The following is a 17,958-nucleotide window of genomic DNA, read 5'->3' on the forward strand; positions in this document are numbered from 1 at the left end:
CCACCAGTGTGAATAACAATGGGGGGGCACCTCCCTGCAACGTCCAGTGATTAACAATGAAAAAATCTAGAAAAACATGAATCTGTGTGTGTGTGTGTGTGTGTGTTTTCAGTATGGCCTTTTTGTGGAGACCATACTCAGAATTTAATTATTGAAGAGCAGTTTAAAAGTGGGAACAATAACAATATCCAGTCTGTCCACAGCACAGTGCTACATACAGAGATACACACACACACACACACACACAATTCATTGCTTTCTCTAACTAATGTACAAAATCAGATCTTCAGCATACTTAGCACAACTCTTTGAAGACGGGAAGTAATCCTAAAAGAGCTATCAAACATCCTGTGGTACATGTTCTCACACACACACACACACACACACACACACACACAGGAAAGGAAAACAACTACTAGCTGTATAATAACATTTTCAAGATTTAAATATAGATAGTTTTACAAAATGAGTTGATTCAGTACAATGAAGTTGCGATAAAAATCAAATGTATGAAAAGTAAGAGCAGTGGGAATTGTTTACCGTAGCACTCCCCCACCGGAGAACACGACACAGGACCACCACTACGATCACATCATTAAACATGGAATACACAGCCTGTATATAGAGAGTAATCCAGCAGCACCATACAATCAGAACTCCAGAATAGTGAGATTTAATTCCACACTGTCTACTGTAATGGATGCAGAAACAGTTCACACAGCCCAGACCAGTGGACGAGCTGAGACTCTCACGCTCATACTGAGGAGCTGCATGACTTTATTAGCTGGACACTCAAGAAGAACGTGTCCCTCAAGCCTTTAATTGAGGTGTCTTTCCATGACACTGTCACTTTGATCATTACAGATGGAACCCAAGACACCTGTAAAGCTGCTTAGTGATAATGTGTCAAAAAGGTGCTGTATAAATAAGTTTAACTTGACCTGGCTTGAATAATCATCTTTAGATATTACTGGTTGCAACTTCATTTAGGATTGCATGATGAATTCCATTTTAAAAGGACATTTAACTGTTTCATTACTGTAGAGAATTATACGGCTGTTATGACCTCTCGGTTTCTACCTGTGTTTATATGGTAGGGATGTACATGTGAGCAGGTAGCTTGAGAAGGAGTAGTGGTGAGAGCCTGATCTAAACTGTGATAAAACATCATACAGTAGCGAACTTAACTACCAACATTAAGTTGCAATCTGCAACCTTGCTGTCCTGTACCCAAGATAACAACTAGATCACTGGAATTCTGAATATGGCCAGCTAAAGAAATTGAGACTGCTGTTTCTCCATGTGAGAGAGAGAGAGAGAGAGAGAGAGAGAGAGAGAGAGAGAGAGAGAGAGAGAGAGAGAGAGAGGCTGAGACAGATATGTACTCAGAGGAAGAATGGGTGTTTGTGTTTTTTTTAAATGAAAGACTGAGAGAATCATAAAGTTTGGAAAAGTCCTTGGGCCAAAACTGGCCCTGTGACTGTCACAAAACTGAAAAAGAGAGAGCAATGAAAACGTATTCAGCTCTGTCTGGTTATCCTCGTCCACTATAGTGTTATAAAGAGGACTGTGTTCTGAAGTTGTGGAACATAGAAAGTACGTGTTTCTTTTTAATAAAATAATTACTACACTCTTCTTTAGATACTTATTAAAACTGAGCAAAAGTGGTGTGTGTATGTAATGTATGCCACATTAACAATCAAAATGATTGTCACCAGCATGTGTTGTAATTATGTCCAGTGACATTAGCCAGACTCTAGCTGCAGGCTAGCGTGAAGACACATACACACACACACACACACACACACACACACACACAGACACACACACACACACACACACACACACACACACTTAAGGTCTGGTAACTACTGTTAGCACTGACATTACAAAGCTTACCCTCTACTGTCTGTGACACAACCCCCTCCCAACACACACACACAGACTTGATGCTTGCTTATTGCTGTTAGCATTTGCATTACAAACCATAGCCCTCTATTGACATGTAACACACACATGCTTTTTGGTGCACAACCTTGACTTGTGTGTCTTTCATGGTCACAGTAATCACAATAGTCCTGTCTGGCTCAGCACAGCAGGGCACTAAAGTTACAAAAGTTGCATTAGTTTGCAGAGGGGTGTAAAATTTACACCAGGACGCTAATCTGGTACAACGGCTCAGGGACAGAAATGCAAGCCCACGAGACCTTCATCTAATGTGCATCAGAACAATCACTCAAGCTCTGGTTCATCTAGTGCAGACATATTTTTCCGTTCACTAGTTCTTGACCCTGGTACAGTGGTAACACATCGTATAGGATCTTTGACCAGTGTGAGAGACTGATAGAGAGAAAGATCTTACCGGGCTGGTGACAAGACAAGTGCAATGCAATCCAGTCCCCTTTTAGTCCAAACTTGTGATTTACACACAAACACACACACACAGACAGACACAGTGTTTGGAGATGAGAACAGACTGGAGACAAACAAGTGTGTGTGTAAGAGAGGAGCATGTGATTCTGTCCTCCTATACACACACACACTTTCTTTCTTTTCCCCTCCTCCTTTGCCACACCCCCTCTCTCATTTGTCTCCGCCTCTTTGTCCTTCCTCTCTCGCTAGGCCCCTCCCATGCTTTTCTCTTGTGATCTGCCCACTCCTGCCTAACTTCCCTCTTCCTTTTCCTATCTACAGCCTTCCTACACACACACACAACTCTTTAATTAGGCAGAAATCAAACGCTGACCACCAGTGTATCAGATAAATTGGTAAATCGGTAAATAATCAATGATGAACACTGTGAAGTTCTGATGTCAAAAATGTGAAGAACGTGGCACTCTCCTTCAATAAGTCCTGCAGTAGTTTTTCTCCCCCGGACGTGTGGGACGAAGTCAGCATGCAGGAGCACGGCAGGGTGTGTGTGAGGGTGGTGTGCGTGTGTGTGTGTGTGTGTGTGTGTGTGTGTGTGTGTGTCGGGGGGGGGCAGCATGGAGCACATAGGACTGGTAACGCTGGCCACAGCCTTGCTGAGCTGGTAGGAATGCTCTCATGGTCACCTACAAATTTCCATTCACACATGCTCACACAACAGGATCTCTGAATGACTGTAGGAAAACAAAGATACCAGGAGAATGTGAGTTTTATCTCTAATATGGAACATGGACACACACACTCCTAACACAGCTGCCAGTCAGGTAACACTCCCATAACACTTTTTACATTCCTTTCACACACAGGTAACATTCTGCTTTGTAGGACGTGTAGAATGATTACACTGAGTCAGTAAAACCCCACCAGCGCCACTCCTGACACATCCACCTTCTCCAACCTTGTGATTTTTATGGTGGCCTGCTATCATTCTTCAGCCAGAGGTCACTATAACACACACACACACACACACACACACACACACATAGAACAGCCAACTCCAAAATGTAATTAACATGCAAATGTTTATCCTGCAATTACTGTCTCCAGATAAATAAGAGCTTACGACCCAGACTGTGGTCATTTCTGACAAAAGAAAGTGTGGGAAATAAATCGATAAAAATTGTTCATAAAAGCATGTTTGAATATCACCATTTGTAATTTATTAAAAGGGTTTTAATATACATTATATGGATATTCATACAAGAGCTATTTATTCATGTACAAATTACAAATACATAAAGTTTCATTAAACTCTTCAGTTTAAATGTACAAAAAAAGAAAGAAAAAAAGTCCAATAAAAATCCCACGGCTGTTTCATAGCAGCTTTGCAACCTGGCGAGACTTTCCCCTCTCAGGAGCTCTCACGAGACTTTCCCCCTTTCATGAGATCTCAAGAGACTTTCCCACTCTCAGGAGAACTCACGAGACTTTCCCCCTCTCAGGAGAACTCATGAGACTTTCCCCCTCTCAGGAGAACTCATGACTTTCCCACTCTCAGGAGAACTCACGAGATTTTCCCCTTCTCAAGAGAACTCATGAGACTTTCCCACTCTCAGGAGAACTCACGAGATTTTCCCCTTCTCAAGAGAACTCATGAGACTTTCCCCCCCTCAGGAGAACTCATGAGACTTTCCCCCTCTCAGGAGAACTCACGAGACTTTTCCATTCTCAGGAGAACTCACCGAATCTTATCGGCTCCCAAAATATTAAACATATTTGTTCTCTCTCTTTGTTTTGGCAGTAAGGAAGAGGCTCACCTTTATCTAACGGGTCAAGGAAGGAGCACTGATCTGAGATCAGTTTTAACCATTTCCATCGTGATAAACTAAAACATTCTGCACATGGAATTCTGATCACTAATCACTATTCTTGAAACAACTGATAAACATGGATCTATGCCTGTTTCACAGGGCAGACGTAAAAGAAACAGGAAATACAAAAAAGACAGATGTCCCAACGTCCCAGACACAGAGAATTAGCTTGTTTTATCATTAATACAAAACACTATTTAAAAAAAAACTTACTTTAATAATGTGTTAATGCTAAAAAGACATTCTGTTTGTGATGTGTGTGTGCACATGCGCGGGTGCATGTGTATATGGTTCACTCGCTGTATGTTAAACAGAAAAACAAGTGAGATGGGGTGAGAGAAAAAATTACAACACAAGGAGAGAAGCAAGAACTGCAGGTGAAAGGACAGAGTTAAGGATTAAGAGTTAACAAGGCAAAGCAAAGTAAACAAGCTACTAAGAGAAGAGAGGAGACAGACCACGTGACTTCTTCATAAAGGAACACATCTCACACTGGGGAAATACAGCAGATCACAGCCAGCTTTCAGATCGGCGGCTTTGTCATTTGTGCTGGAAGAACTAAAGCCCTCACAGCACATTTAAAGACTCCTTCTAATTTAATTAAAACCATTTAAAAATCAAACAAACAAACAAAAAAACTTACATAGACAATAAAAACATACAATTTTACACAGTTCTCTTGTTCTCTCACCCCCATTTTATAGCATGTTAAATCTTGCTTCATCCCAAGTAAGATTTTTTTGTTGTTGTTTTGTCTTTGTGTGACGTTATGATACAGTGCAGAGTATATGGGCTTTGATTAAATAAGAGCATGTCTAGTGTTTGTGGAGCCCCCTGTGGGTCACTCTGTGGCAGTGCTGGCTGTGTTGCTTGTGCTCTGTTGGATGGGCACACAGTAGTTGGGCTGGTCTGACTGTGTGTATCCTGGCACACACTGGCACTTATACGATCCCTTGGTGTTGATGCACTTGGCGTTTTTGCACAAAGACATCTGCTTGTTAAGCTCAGAGCATTCATTTACATCTGAAAGAAACCGAAAAACAGGTCTTCAATACGTAAGTGGAACCGTATTGCGTGGTTCAGACCTGTGACGGCTACAACACAAATCCTCTGTATTTCACATGGAATAAAATATGTAGGTGCTGATTTCTGGACCTCCAAACGTACTCTTTAGTCTAGTAGAAAGATGTTAGCTCTGAACTTTATTTATTGCCTTCTGCACACTGCAGGATCAGAAATGATTTCAGTTCATCTACCAATGATGATTAATCTTTATTTCCAAAAGATGTTCTGGCTGGTTGTTATTTATAACAATATAGTTCTGGCTTGTTGTTATTATATTGAACTAACTTTTTCAGAACAAAATCTATAGCTTCATAATATGGCACTTCATTTAAAATATAGTGACAGGAAAAGATCTACATGTGTTTAAAGCAAAAGTTATAAATGTATGAAAATGGGCATAAAAAGGTCTTATTGTACATGAAATAGATTAAAACAGCCATTAAATATTAAAATATGTGGTACAGAGTCTTAACCGGAAACTAAATGGGCACCAAACTGAAGGTCTGTGAGATGGAGTTGTGGCTCACCCACGCAGGCCATGCGGGACATGTCGAGGGTGTAGCCGTCGAAGCAGTCGCACGTGAAGCCCTCCTGCACCCGCACACAGTGGCCATTCTCACAGCCGTTCAGCACGCCGCATTCCTCTGCTTGCAAGCCCTCGAACGCGCTGTAGCGGCTCCCTGGCGCTGGAACACGTCATACATGCGGAGATACAAAAGCACCAAGTCAGAGTTTGTTAAATACCAACCGTAACATTAAGTTGTACCATCAAATTAGAGATTTCAAAAAGTCGTGTAAATATATTCTAATAAAATATGTATATAGTTCACACATTCCCACAAAAGATTATTTTCATCAGGGCTAGCATACCCATTTCAATTAATTAGTAATTAATATATTAATTAATTATTCCCTTAAAGAGATTAACCAGGTTTGTTGCAGTAGGAGAAACACTTGCCTCTTTGGCCCTGTTGCCAGCAAACATTTTTATATGCATGACCACATGATGGCAGCAGAGAGCTGTGTAAATTATGGCCTGATATCAGCCCATCAGATGCAGAAATTATGAGAAAAGATCCCCAGATACAGAGCTGAGGCCTGTTTAGACTGCTTTCTTACAGCTATTGTGGGAATGCATCACCCTAGCAATGCATGTGAGTCAGTGGAGGCTGCTTTAAATTATGCAAATAAGATTATATGAATGAGTTCCAACTGTCTTTCAATTACTAGTCACAATAAGTAACCTTAAGCTTTTTTGTTCTTCTCTTTTTGTGGAAACTGACAAAATATTTTAAATAGGTATGTAATTTTGCTCCAGCCAGTCACCTACCAGCATAGGAGTAACCTGAAATCAGTGGATGGCAGATTCTACACATGAAGAGGTTAAAACATGTCAGGGTTATAAGGTTTATAAGCCTTCTCAGGCTATAAGGGGTTCTGGCATTCATAACGGAACCACTGGGTCCACTGGAGCAGGCAGAGGCTGTGCTGGTTCTGGCCACTAGGGGGCTACTTAGAAACAAAAAGCAAAAACAAAATGAGAGAATGTGGAAATAGCTGTGAGCTTGTGTGACTTACTGTTGAGGTTGACATAATCCTCATAGAAGGTTGGCTCGGGGTTCATAGGTCGTGGGTCATACTCAGGGCTGACCTCGTACTCATGGACAGGTGCAGCGACCAGAGCATCTCGACCGTACGGCCGTCTGTTACTGCTGGAGCCTCGCAAATTACACATAATGACGTAGTCCTCTAGAGGGGGAGGGAGAGAGTGAGAGAGGAAGAAGACAGTACATATTTAAGAGTAAAAGAAGGGAAGCAGGAAAGAATTGAAAGATGGAAGAAATGGAGGTGAGATAGAGGACAGAGACAGAGGAGGATGTGGTGGGACAGAGAGGTAGAGAGAGGAAAAGAGAATATAACACAAGATTTCAACCCAGAATTCAAACTCGACTAGTAACATGCTTCCAATCGCTGACCAGAAAAGACCTGCCGATGTCTGCCAGGATGATGACAAGATGGGTGTAATCATCCAGAGGTCTCCGAGATTCACATATGGAGTTACTCAAACAGCAAATGAGGCATGACACTCAAATAAGGCATGGCACTCAAAAGAAACTCGATGTGTTTCAAATCCCCAAACATGCCCTGCTCGTATGAGCCTTCAAGACCCATCTGCATGTGCCATGTGGTCAGCAGAGGGGGTGCATCCACTGACACTCAGCAGTTTCCACATCCTAACCCAAGGAGACCCACAATGCACTTCTCCATATTTCTATATACACAGACACCTGACTGGAGACAGGAGTGGGTCAATCACTTGCTAACAGGCTGCATCAGCCAGAGAGGCAGAAGGAACAGAAAACCAGACCGAGAACAAGGATCAGGGCAGTAGAACATCTCCACAGTGCACTGACAAGAGAACCAGGGCAGTAGAAGGTCTCCACAGCGCACTGAGAATGAGGACCAGGGCAGTAGAAGGTCTCCACAGCACACTGCCTACAAGAAAGCATTCATACAGGAAGCAGCACTAGAGACAACGGGACATGGCCCGGGCCTTGCAGGCAGGGTGGGGGGTTGTGTTTGTGTGTCTGTGTGTGTGTTTGTTCAGGACAGGTTCCAGTTCCAAACAGCAAACACACACCAAGTGGAACCAATTCTACACTCATCATTTTTTGTTTTTTGTCTGGAATTTAGAAACAGCTCAGTAAGAAAGAAAGTTTTTCAATATGTTCCAAGGAAAAGGCTGTGAGGTCAGTGGGAGGGAGTCTCAGTCATGTCATGTCTGTTGATGTTAATGAACTCCTGGCATGTGACTCATGTGACCAGAGATAATCTCCTTTTAATAGCCACAGGATGTCCATCTTTACGCACGAAGTCTGTTCTTGTGTTTTGGTCAGTCCTACACCTCATACACAGCCATTTAAATTCACAAAGGACTTGTGGATTGGCTGACGTGTTGAATCGGGGAGGCCAGCAAGGACCTCCAACTCCTGCCCTCCAGATCCTGACCTCTGCACTACAGGCTCATCCAGTGCTTTCAAATGTCCCTTCAAATTAATTTAATGGATCTTTTTAAAAGCATCACTGTGTAACCAGCAGCTTGTCTGTGTGTTCAGTCAGGTCTTGTCTAGCAGTCATTCAGAAGCTGCAGACGAGAGGTCATGGTGCTGGGCTGATCAGATCCCATTCAAACACATTTAGTGAAAAGGAAAACAATTCATATTCCTCTTTGAACTATGGATGCCTATAAAATAGCAACACTCCCAGACACACACACACACGCACGCACACTTACATACACACACACACACATATGTGTGTGCGTGCGCGTGTGCTTGTGTATGTATATGCGTGTATATGTGAGTGTGTGTGTGTGTGTGTGTGTGTACCTGAGTCTCTGAGAGGGCACAGAGCACAATCCATGCCCCACGCCTCTCCATACAGACAGCAGCACTCTGTGTATGTGGTTTCCTTGTTGCTCAGTGGATTAGTGCAGGTCAGGGTGTCTGTCACAGTCTCCCAGCAGACACTCTGGAACATGATCTGTTCTCTGTGCTCTGAGGATCGCACACATGCATATGTAGTACACACACAGAATTAGAGAATGAGCATCCAAAAACTCAACCTATTCTTTATAGTTTTATAACTTTTTAGTTTTATCTACTGTTTAATGTCGTTCTTTACGGATATGATTAATGTGTAGTAATAATTCATCCTTGATATCCTCCATGGGTGCAAACACATGCTGATTGGTACAGGTGCACACAGGTATACACACATGTATACACACAGGTATACACACAGATATACATACATGTATACAAACAGGTATACACACAGATAGATACACACAGGTATACATACACGTATACACACAGGTATACATACAAGTGTATACACATGTATATACACACAGGCATACATATAGGTGTACACACAGGTATACACGCTGATATACATATATGTATACAGAGGTATACATACGGGTATACACACAGACATACACAGAGATATACATACATGTATACACACAGGTATACACGCTGATATACATTCATGTATACACACAGGTATACATACAGGTATACACAGATATACATATATGTACACCCACAGGTATACATATATTTATACACACAGGTATACATACAGGTATACATATATACACACACACAGGTATACATGCTGATATACATACGTGTATACACAGGTATACACACAGATATACATACATATGTACACACAGGTATACAGGTATATACATAGGTATAAATATATACACACAGGTATACATGCTGATATACATACAGGTATACACACAAATATACATACATATGTACACACAGGTACACAGGTATACATATATGTATACACACAGGTATATACACACAGGTATACATACATGTATACACATAGCTTTACACACAGGTATACACACAGGTATACACACAGATATATACACACAGATATACATATATGTATACGCACAGGTATACACAGGTGTATACACACAGGTATACATACATGTATACACATATAAATACATACATGTATACACATAGGTATACATACATGTATACACACAGGTATACATACATGTATACACACATATATACATGCAGGTATACATACAGGTATACATACACGTATACTCACAGGAATACATACATGTATACACAGGTTTACACACAGGTATACACACAGGTATACACAGAGATATACACACATGTATATATGCAGGTATACACACACAGGTATGCACACAGGTATACACACACAGATACACACACAGGTATACATACATGTATACACACAGGTATACACGCAGATATACACACATGTATACACACAGATTATACCTGCATGTATACATGTATGTATAAACACAGGTATATACACACAGTTATACATACATGTATACACACAGGTATACATACATACATGTATACACACAGAAATACATACATGTATACACACAGGTATACACACAGAAATCCATACATGTATACACACAGAAATACATACATGTATTCACACAGGTATACATACAGATATACATACATGTATAGACACAGGTATACATACAGATAACCACACATGTATACATGCAGGTATACACACAGGTATACATACAGATATACACATAGGTATACACACCACACAGGTATACATATGAACTACTCCAGATCAGTCTGGTACTGGTGGGACAAATGGAATATTTCAAATCTGTATTCATGAGTGTGTGAACACGTTTTGGAATGCAAGGCTTAGGATGTACGAGTTTGGCCCACGAAAACCTGGTGTTAGTAAAGGGTTAAAGGTTTAGGGTTTAGTGATTATGGATTAGGGTGCAAACTTTACCTGCCACAGCGGGGGAACTGCAGCTCTTGCCATCGGGTGCAAGTTCCATGGGTGGAGCGCAAAAACACTGGTAGGAGCCGCGGGTATTCTTACACTGTCCATTCACACAGCTTGACTCATCTAAACACTCATCAGTATCTGCAGAGAGGGGAACGGAGAGAGAGGGGGTGAGAGAAAGCATGAATGAGAGAGAGAGCGAGAAAGACAGAGAGGGGAGAGATAGAAAGCATGAATGAAAGGGATAGAGAAAGAAAGAGCATGAGTGAGAGAGGGAGATTTTGCTATTTAACTACATGCAGTAGGGAAGAGTTGAGTTATGAGGAATGAACCCAGGTGATGATGATGATGTCATGATGATGTCATGATGTTGTCATGGTGATGTCATGGTGCTGGTGCTCTGGGTGAAGAAGGGATTCAGGGCTGATATTTAAGGTCTAAGATTGATCATTGATCAATGTGTCCATAGTTCTGGTCTTTGCATTTCTGAAAGGTCCAGTTTCAAAGTACAAATCCAACTAATGAAACACACACACACAGACATGCAGACACGCAGACACACAGACTTTGCGGTGGAGTGTAAATGGCCCCACTGCACTGAGCTCCACCCTCCATGGAGCTTTACGGAGGGTGTGGGGTGTGTTGCTCTCAGCCTAATCATTGCTATAATTAGCTGTGGCATTCATAACAGAGCCAAAATGTGTGTGTGTGTGTGTGTGTGTGTGTGTGTGTGTGTGTGTGTGTGTGTGTGTGTGTGTGTGTGTGTGTGTATATGTGTGTGCATATGTGTGTGCATATGTGTGTGCATGTGTTATCCAACTTCCACTGCCTCTTTTTAGACCTTCCCCACCCAAACATTCACCCAGGGTTTGGCCCATAGACTCGTTACACACACACCTGCATACACACACAGACACACACACACACACAAACAGATACATAAACAGACACACACACACAAACAAGCTGACATAGAGACACATAGGGTCACACACACACACACACAGATACATAAACAGACACACACACAAACAAGCAGACATAGAGGCACACACACACACACACACACACACACACAGTCTTCTTTGTCTGTGATGAATTATACAAAAAACCTCCTTCAGTATTCAACAGTATGGGTTACATTTTCACTACACACACACACAGTGTGTCAATGGTGACCTTAGTAACATCAAAGAAAACAGACTATAGAAAACACAACATACTCCTCCACTGGGTTTTAAACACACTGCATATTGCTCCACTGGGTAGTACACACAATGCATGTTACGGTGGGATGTTCTGGTCTTACCCACACACTGAAGTTCGTGGTAGTAGAATCCAGCTTTGCAGTAGCATTCGTAACTTCCTATTGTATCCAGACAGAAGCCATCCTTACAGATCTCCGTGCCAAAGAGAACACACTCATCTGCGTCTGCCCCCCACCCCGACACACACACACGCAAACACACACGCAGACACGCACAGTGTTAGCATCAAACTGACAGATTCACAGAAACTGCTGAGTTATTTAATTCATTTCATTTCAGTGTAATTTATATTTATATATTTATAGTGTTTTTAACAACAGACACATTCTTCGGGCACCTAGAACCAGGGCCAAACCCCTTAATGAGCAGGTGACCCACGCGGGCACAGATGTAAACACCAGCCCAAGCTCAAACACCAGCTCACTGCGCTCATAAACTAGTCAGTGGCCAAGAACCCAGAAAGGAAAAACAGGGACTCAGTGGCTCTAATTAGTGTGTGTAGGCATGTGTACGCGTGTGTGTGGGAACATGTGGGCCAGATGCTTACAGATGTCTAGGAGCTCTGTTCAGTAACACTCTAAATACAGCAACATTGAGCGTACACACAAACACACAGAGAGCATGCACACATGCAGAGCACACACAAACACACACACACAGAGCGCACACACACACACACATAGCACACACACACAGAGAGCACACACACACAGAGAGCACACACACACGCAGAGCACACACAAACACCAAACACACACACACAGAGCACACACAAACACACACACACAGAGCACACACACGCAGAGAGCACACACAAACACCAAACACACACACACAGAGCACACAAACACACACACACAGAGCACACAAACACAGAGCACACAAACACAGAGAGCACACAAACACAGAGAGCACACAAACACACACAGAGCACACACAAACACACAGAGCACACACAAACACACACACAGAGCACACAAACACACACACAGAGCACACAAACACACACACAGAGCACACAAACACACACACATAGCGCACACACACAGAGAGCACACACACGCAGAGCACACATACATATACAGAGCACAAACAAACACACAGAGAGCACACAAACACACACACAGAGCACACACAAACACACAGAGAGCACACAGACAGAGCACAAACACACACAGAGCACACACAAACACAGAGAGAGCATACACAAACACACACACAGAGCACACAAACACGCAGAGAGCACACAAACACACAAAGCACACAAAACAAACCAGCAGCCCGGCACACGGGGAAGAGGCTGGTACCTTTGTAGCTGTCAGCTGAGGACACTCCAAGCACCGCATTCCCGCTAGGAATACTACCTGGGCCAGCAGGACACATTTTAACGAACTGATCTGTAGGAAACACAACAGGTGTGGAATATGACCTAGAAGGGAACTGTTGCTTTTGCTTTGCCATGTCTCACAGTACACGTCTTTGGTCATTAGCCTAATGAGATCGCTTGTAGGTCTTATTAGGAGTGCAAGTATTATATGTCTGATTCCAGTTACAGCCTGGGACTAAATGATACTTGCAGTAGAAATTCTCCAACAAGGCTGGATGGAAAATCCTTTTCAGTGGTGCTCTAATCTTAATCTGTGTCCTGTACACCAGCCTTACTGATTATATTCAGACACATTTTCAATCCCAGGGTTTCATTTATACGTGGGTTAAAATGAATATAATATACCCACTACAAATAACATGAATCACTAACCATTTATGTATAGAGCTGCGCTAAAATGTAGAATTTCACTAGTGTATAGATTTACACTAAAATACAGAGTTCTCTATTATGGCCTCTTGGGTAGCCGTGGTAGACCGTCAGCAGTGGTCAGCAGTGGTGATCATGACAGTTACAGGCCACTGCGGGGGCAGCAGGGCAGTTGCTGCGGGGGGAGGGTCTTACCTGTGTCCTTCACGGGGCAGGGGAAGACCTCACAGTTGTCCCCCCAGCCCGCGCCCAGCGTACAGCAGCACTCCTCTATGGTCACGCTCCTGGTCAGCACATTGTCGCACAGGTTCTCATCATCCAGGTTGTAGTAGCACTCTTTCCGCTCAACAGAGGGCACTGTGGAGCGGGAAGGGGCTGATTGTGGTCCATGGAGTTAAACCTTTTCCATAATTTTCTTTTTTTTTTTGTCATCAGGCAAAATAAAAGTCCCCAGCAAATGAAAGGCCTTATGGCTACATGTGCGGTTTTCTCACTAGTACCACTAGAAGATGTGAGAAAGCCCACTGCAGGTGTGCCAGGAGAGGAACGTATTCAATGTCCTCCAAGTGAAGCTTAGTAACCAGTCACCTGAGGGGAGAACGGCCGTCCCAACAACAGTAGAATCGTCTCCACCCACTTTGTCCAGACCCTCACAGGGAACTCATCCTCCCTGTTCTGCCTTATGATCAAACCTCCAAACGTCTCACTGTGCTCCACACGTCTCATTGTATACTCCACACTGCTCACTGTATGCTCCACACTTCTCACTGTATGCTCACCCTCAAACACCAGCATATTTTTGGGTCATATTTTTGATTTCAGCTTCTCCCCACACACTAAATGGTCTCATTTCTGTCTCAGTCCTGCTGCTGGTTTATGCTGTTTGTCTGTTTTTTGCACTTTTTTTATCACCATGACGAGTCTGGATGAGAGCGAAACTTTTAGAAGCTATTATAGAGCCAGTGGCAAACGCGCTGACCTTTTTTGAACATTAAAGTCATTCTCCCTGTATCTTTCGCACAGACTGTGCTCCCTCGCTTTGCAAGGCAAAACCACCAATGCAGCAAACGCCCAGCCCGTGACCTACGTGACCTGAGAGAACAGAACCATGCCGCGACCGTGACAACGAACCACCTCATCATCGTCATGCCTCATGCCACAATTCTGTCTGTGCACAGGTGCATGGGACTCACGCCATTACTTCTCTGTCCGTAATATGCCGAGGGGTTTGGAGGTCAGGGTTCGACGTTACAATGATGATGGATCCCATTTCGGCTGGGCCACTTCTCAGGTGCCCCCTATTCATCACACAAACTGCTCTGGGCAGGTCTGTCGGGCCGGGACCACGGGAGCACCCCGACTACACCACATTAATGTCCTGAATCATTATCAAAAGTCGGGTCTCTGAGTGAGGACAGTAACGGGGTACCGTGGGAGTGGCGATAGTGTGCTGTGTTTGTACAGAATGAATCAGGGACACCTGGAACGGGGGGTTAAAGGTTAAAGGGTGTATGTGTACAGGGAAACATGTATCTAAAGGACATAGAATCTGGATATTTCATTTTCCTCCAAAGTATGTGGCACGTGTGAAAGGATCAAAGAAGAAGGAAAGTCTCATACGTGGTTCATAGTGGCTACTTATGGGATAATTAAGGTTAGTGCAACATTTGTACAAGAGCAACTATAACTGCAATTCTAAAACTGTGATTAGATTATACTGACAAACACCAGACAGGGTGTATTAGATTAGGGTTAGATGACAAACTCCGGACAGGGTGTATTAGATTAGGGTTAGATGACAAACTCCGGACAGGGTGTATTAGATTAGGGTTAGATCATCCAGGTATCAGCATTAATCCCTGTATTTCTACAGTATTCTAGTTCATTGGTATCTTGGACTCTAACCTACTGTACTGTACTAGGATATTCTATGAATAAATTACAAAGTACTTTTGCAAATCGCTGTGGATAAGAGCATCTACTAAATGCCATAAATGTAGATGTAATGTAAATGTAGATGACAAACTCTGCACAGGGTGTATTAGATTAGGGTTAGATGACAAACTCTGCACAGGGTGTATTAGATTAGGGTTAGATGACAAACTCTGCACAGGGTGTATTAGATTAGGGTTAGATGACAAACTCTGCACAGGGTGTATTAGATTAGGGTTAGATGACAAACTCTGCACAGGGTGTATTAGATTAGGGTTAGATGACAAACACCGTACAGGGTGTATTAGATTAGGGTTAGATGACAAACACCGTACAGGGTGTATTAGATTAGGGTTAGATGACAAACTCTGCACAGGGTGTATTAGATTAGGGTTAGATGACAAACACCGTACAGGGTGTATTAGATTAGGGTTAGATGACAAACTCTGCACAGGGTGTATTAGATTAGGGTTAGATGAGAAACACCATACAGGGTGTATTAGATTAGGGTTAGATGACAAACACCGGACAGGGTGTATTAGATTAGGGTTAGATGACAAACACCGGACAGGGTGTATTAGATTAGGGCTAGATGACAAACTCCGGACAGGGTGTATTAGATTAGGGTTAGATGACAAACTCCGGACAGGGTGTATTAGATTAGGGTTAGATCATCCAGGTATCAGCATTAATCCCTGTATTTCTACAGTATTCTAGTTCATTGGTATCTTGGACTCTAACCTACTGTACTGTACTAGGATATTCTATGAATAAATTACAAAGTACTTTTGCAAATCGCTGTGGATAAGAGCATCTACTAAATGCCATAAATGTAGATGTAATGTAAATGTAGATGACAAACTCTGCACAGGGTGTATTAGATTAGGGTTAGATGACAAACTCTGCACAGGGTGTATTAGATTAGGGTTAGATGACAAACTCTGCACAGGGTGTATTAGATTAGGGTTAGATGACAAACACCGTACAGGGTGTATTAGATTAGGGTTAGATGACAAACACCGTACAGGGTGTATTAGATTAGGGTTAGATGACAAACTCTGCACAGGGTGTATTAGATTAGGGTTAGATGACAAACTCTGCACAGGGTGTATTACATTAGGGTTAGATGACAAACACCATACAGGGTGTATTAGATTAGGGTTAGATGACAAACACCGTACAGGGTGTATTAGATTAGGGTTAGATGACAAACACCGTACAGGGTGTATTAGATTAGGGTTAGATGACAAACACCGGACAGGGTGTATTAGATTAGGGTTAGATGACAAACACCGGACAGGGTGTATTAGATTAGGGTTAGATGACAAACTCTGCACAGGGTGTATTAGATTAGGGTTAGATGACAAACTCTGCACAGGGTGTATTAGATTAGGGTTAGATGACAAACACCATACAGGGTGTATTAGATTAGGGTTAGATGACAAACACCGTACAGGGTGTATTAGATTAGGGTTAGATGACAAACACCGGACAGGGTGTATTAGATTAGGGTTAGATGACAAACACCGGACAGGGTGTATTAGATTAGGGTTAGATGACAAACACCGTACAGGGTATATTAGATTAGGGTTAGATGACAAACACCGGACAGGGTGTATTAGATTAGGGTTAGATGACAAGCAGGCCTGGTCTGGTTGAGAATAGGCTGATCTGAAAAGGAGGTTTATACAGGACCTTTCGTGAGTCATACATGAATCTCATGGCTTAGACACGTTTACATAGCAGAGCAGTACAAAGGATCTGATAACAGAAGTTCTAGTCTAGGATTTAAAAGGGGGAGTGTTTCCAAAAAGTTGATGAAGTCTAGGAAATTTTCATCAATTGGGCAGTGTGAGTTTACAAAGTTGAAGTGTTTAATACATTAGAGCACAGGCTGGCTCTTTAGTCTAACTGTTGTGTTCTAGCTTTCACAAAGTAACCACGGTTGCAAAATTCTGTCTTGGATCTGTTGGAACATGGTGTACAGACATGGACTGTCTGGCCATCAGGGTTTGGAAAGCTGTGTGAGCCTGACCAGGCGGTCATACGGCACCCGTGAGTGCTCACGTCTTTAGCTTTCAGTCTTACCTTTAACCACAGGCAGGCACTTGGCTGTCATCCGGTTGAACTCACGATCCTTGCCGGGACACACACACAGGAAGGAACCGGGAACGTTCTCACACTCTGCCTCGCCACAGACATCACTCAGCAACTCACACTCATTCAGATCTGCAACACAGACCGACGGGAGTCAAAAACATTACTGAGTCACTACACTGAGATCAGCGAATGAAGGAGGTTACTGTGTCCGCATGAGCACTCACAGCACAAAGATGGC

At 42.8% G+C, this 17,958-nt stretch overlaps 3 protein-coding genes across 4 annotated transcripts in view; all 3 read right to left on the reverse strand.

Annotated features, from left to right (window-relative positions):
- The window catches only part of rasgrp3 (RAS guanyl releasing protein 3 (calcium and DAG-regulated)), a 36,508-nt gene extending 34,009 nt beyond the window's left edge, over nt 1-2,499 (reverse strand). The window contains 1 exon segment of the mRNA XM_035532907.1: nt 2,363-2,499. The gene's annotated coding sequence lies outside the window, so the exon portion shown is untranslated.
- A 1,074-nt stretch (nt 2,500-3,573) lies between these two features.
- ltbp1 (latent transforming growth factor beta binding protein 1) overlaps nt 3,574-17,958 on the reverse strand; it is a 124,007-nt gene continuing 109,622 nt past the window's right edge. Inside the window, 9 exon segments of the mRNA XM_035532542.1 lie at nt 3,574-5,264; nt 5,834-5,992; nt 6,885-7,055; nt 8,696-8,863; nt 10,668-10,805; nt 11,974-12,096; nt 13,240-13,329; nt 13,884-14,045; nt 17,709-17,849. Of these exon segments, the coding sequence (XP_035388435.1) occupies nt 5,083-5,264; nt 5,834-5,992; nt 6,885-7,055; nt 8,696-8,863; nt 10,668-10,805; nt 11,974-12,096; nt 13,240-13,329; nt 13,884-14,045; nt 17,709-17,849 (1,334 nt within the window). The 3' untranslated portion in view covers nt 3,574-5,082.
- LOC118242324 lies at nt 14,054-17,683 on the reverse strand. Of its 2 annotated transcripts, none has more exons than XM_035532541.1 (2): nt 16,513-17,683; nt 14,054-16,473 (listed from the first exon to the last, which is right to left on the reverse strand). In XM_035532541.1, exons 1-2 carry the CDS (start codon nt 17,327-17,329, stop codon nt 16,385-16,387), a joined length of 906 nt encoding a protein of 301 aa, XP_035388434.1. In that variant the 5' UTR covers nt 17,330-17,683; the 3' UTR covers nt 14,054-16,384. The 2 variants fall into 2 exon arrangements, with proteins under 2 accessions (XP_035388434.1, XP_035388433.1); XM_035532540.1 differs by having other exon boundaries at nt 14,054-15,822; nt 16,474-17,683.

This window comes from Electrophorus electricus, chromosome 13 (assembly GCF_013358815.1).
Source record: "Electrophorus electricus isolate fEleEle1 chromosome 13, fEleEle1.pri, whole genome shotgun sequence".
NCBI classification, from domain to species: domain Eukaryota; kingdom Metazoa; phylum Chordata; class Actinopteri; order Gymnotiformes; family Gymnotidae; genus Electrophorus; species Electrophorus electricus.

Excerpts from the sequence above, each read along its gene's own strand:
- LOC118242324 (XM_035532540.1), bottom strand. The coding sequence starts at position 17,329 with ATGACTCACGAAAGGTCCTGTATAAACCTCCTTTTCAGATCAGCCTAT. Across the intron at positions 15,823-16,473 it reads CCCTGTGCAGAGTTTGTCAT|CTAACCCTAATCTAATACAC; the intron begins CTACATTTACAT and ends AGAGTTTGTCAT.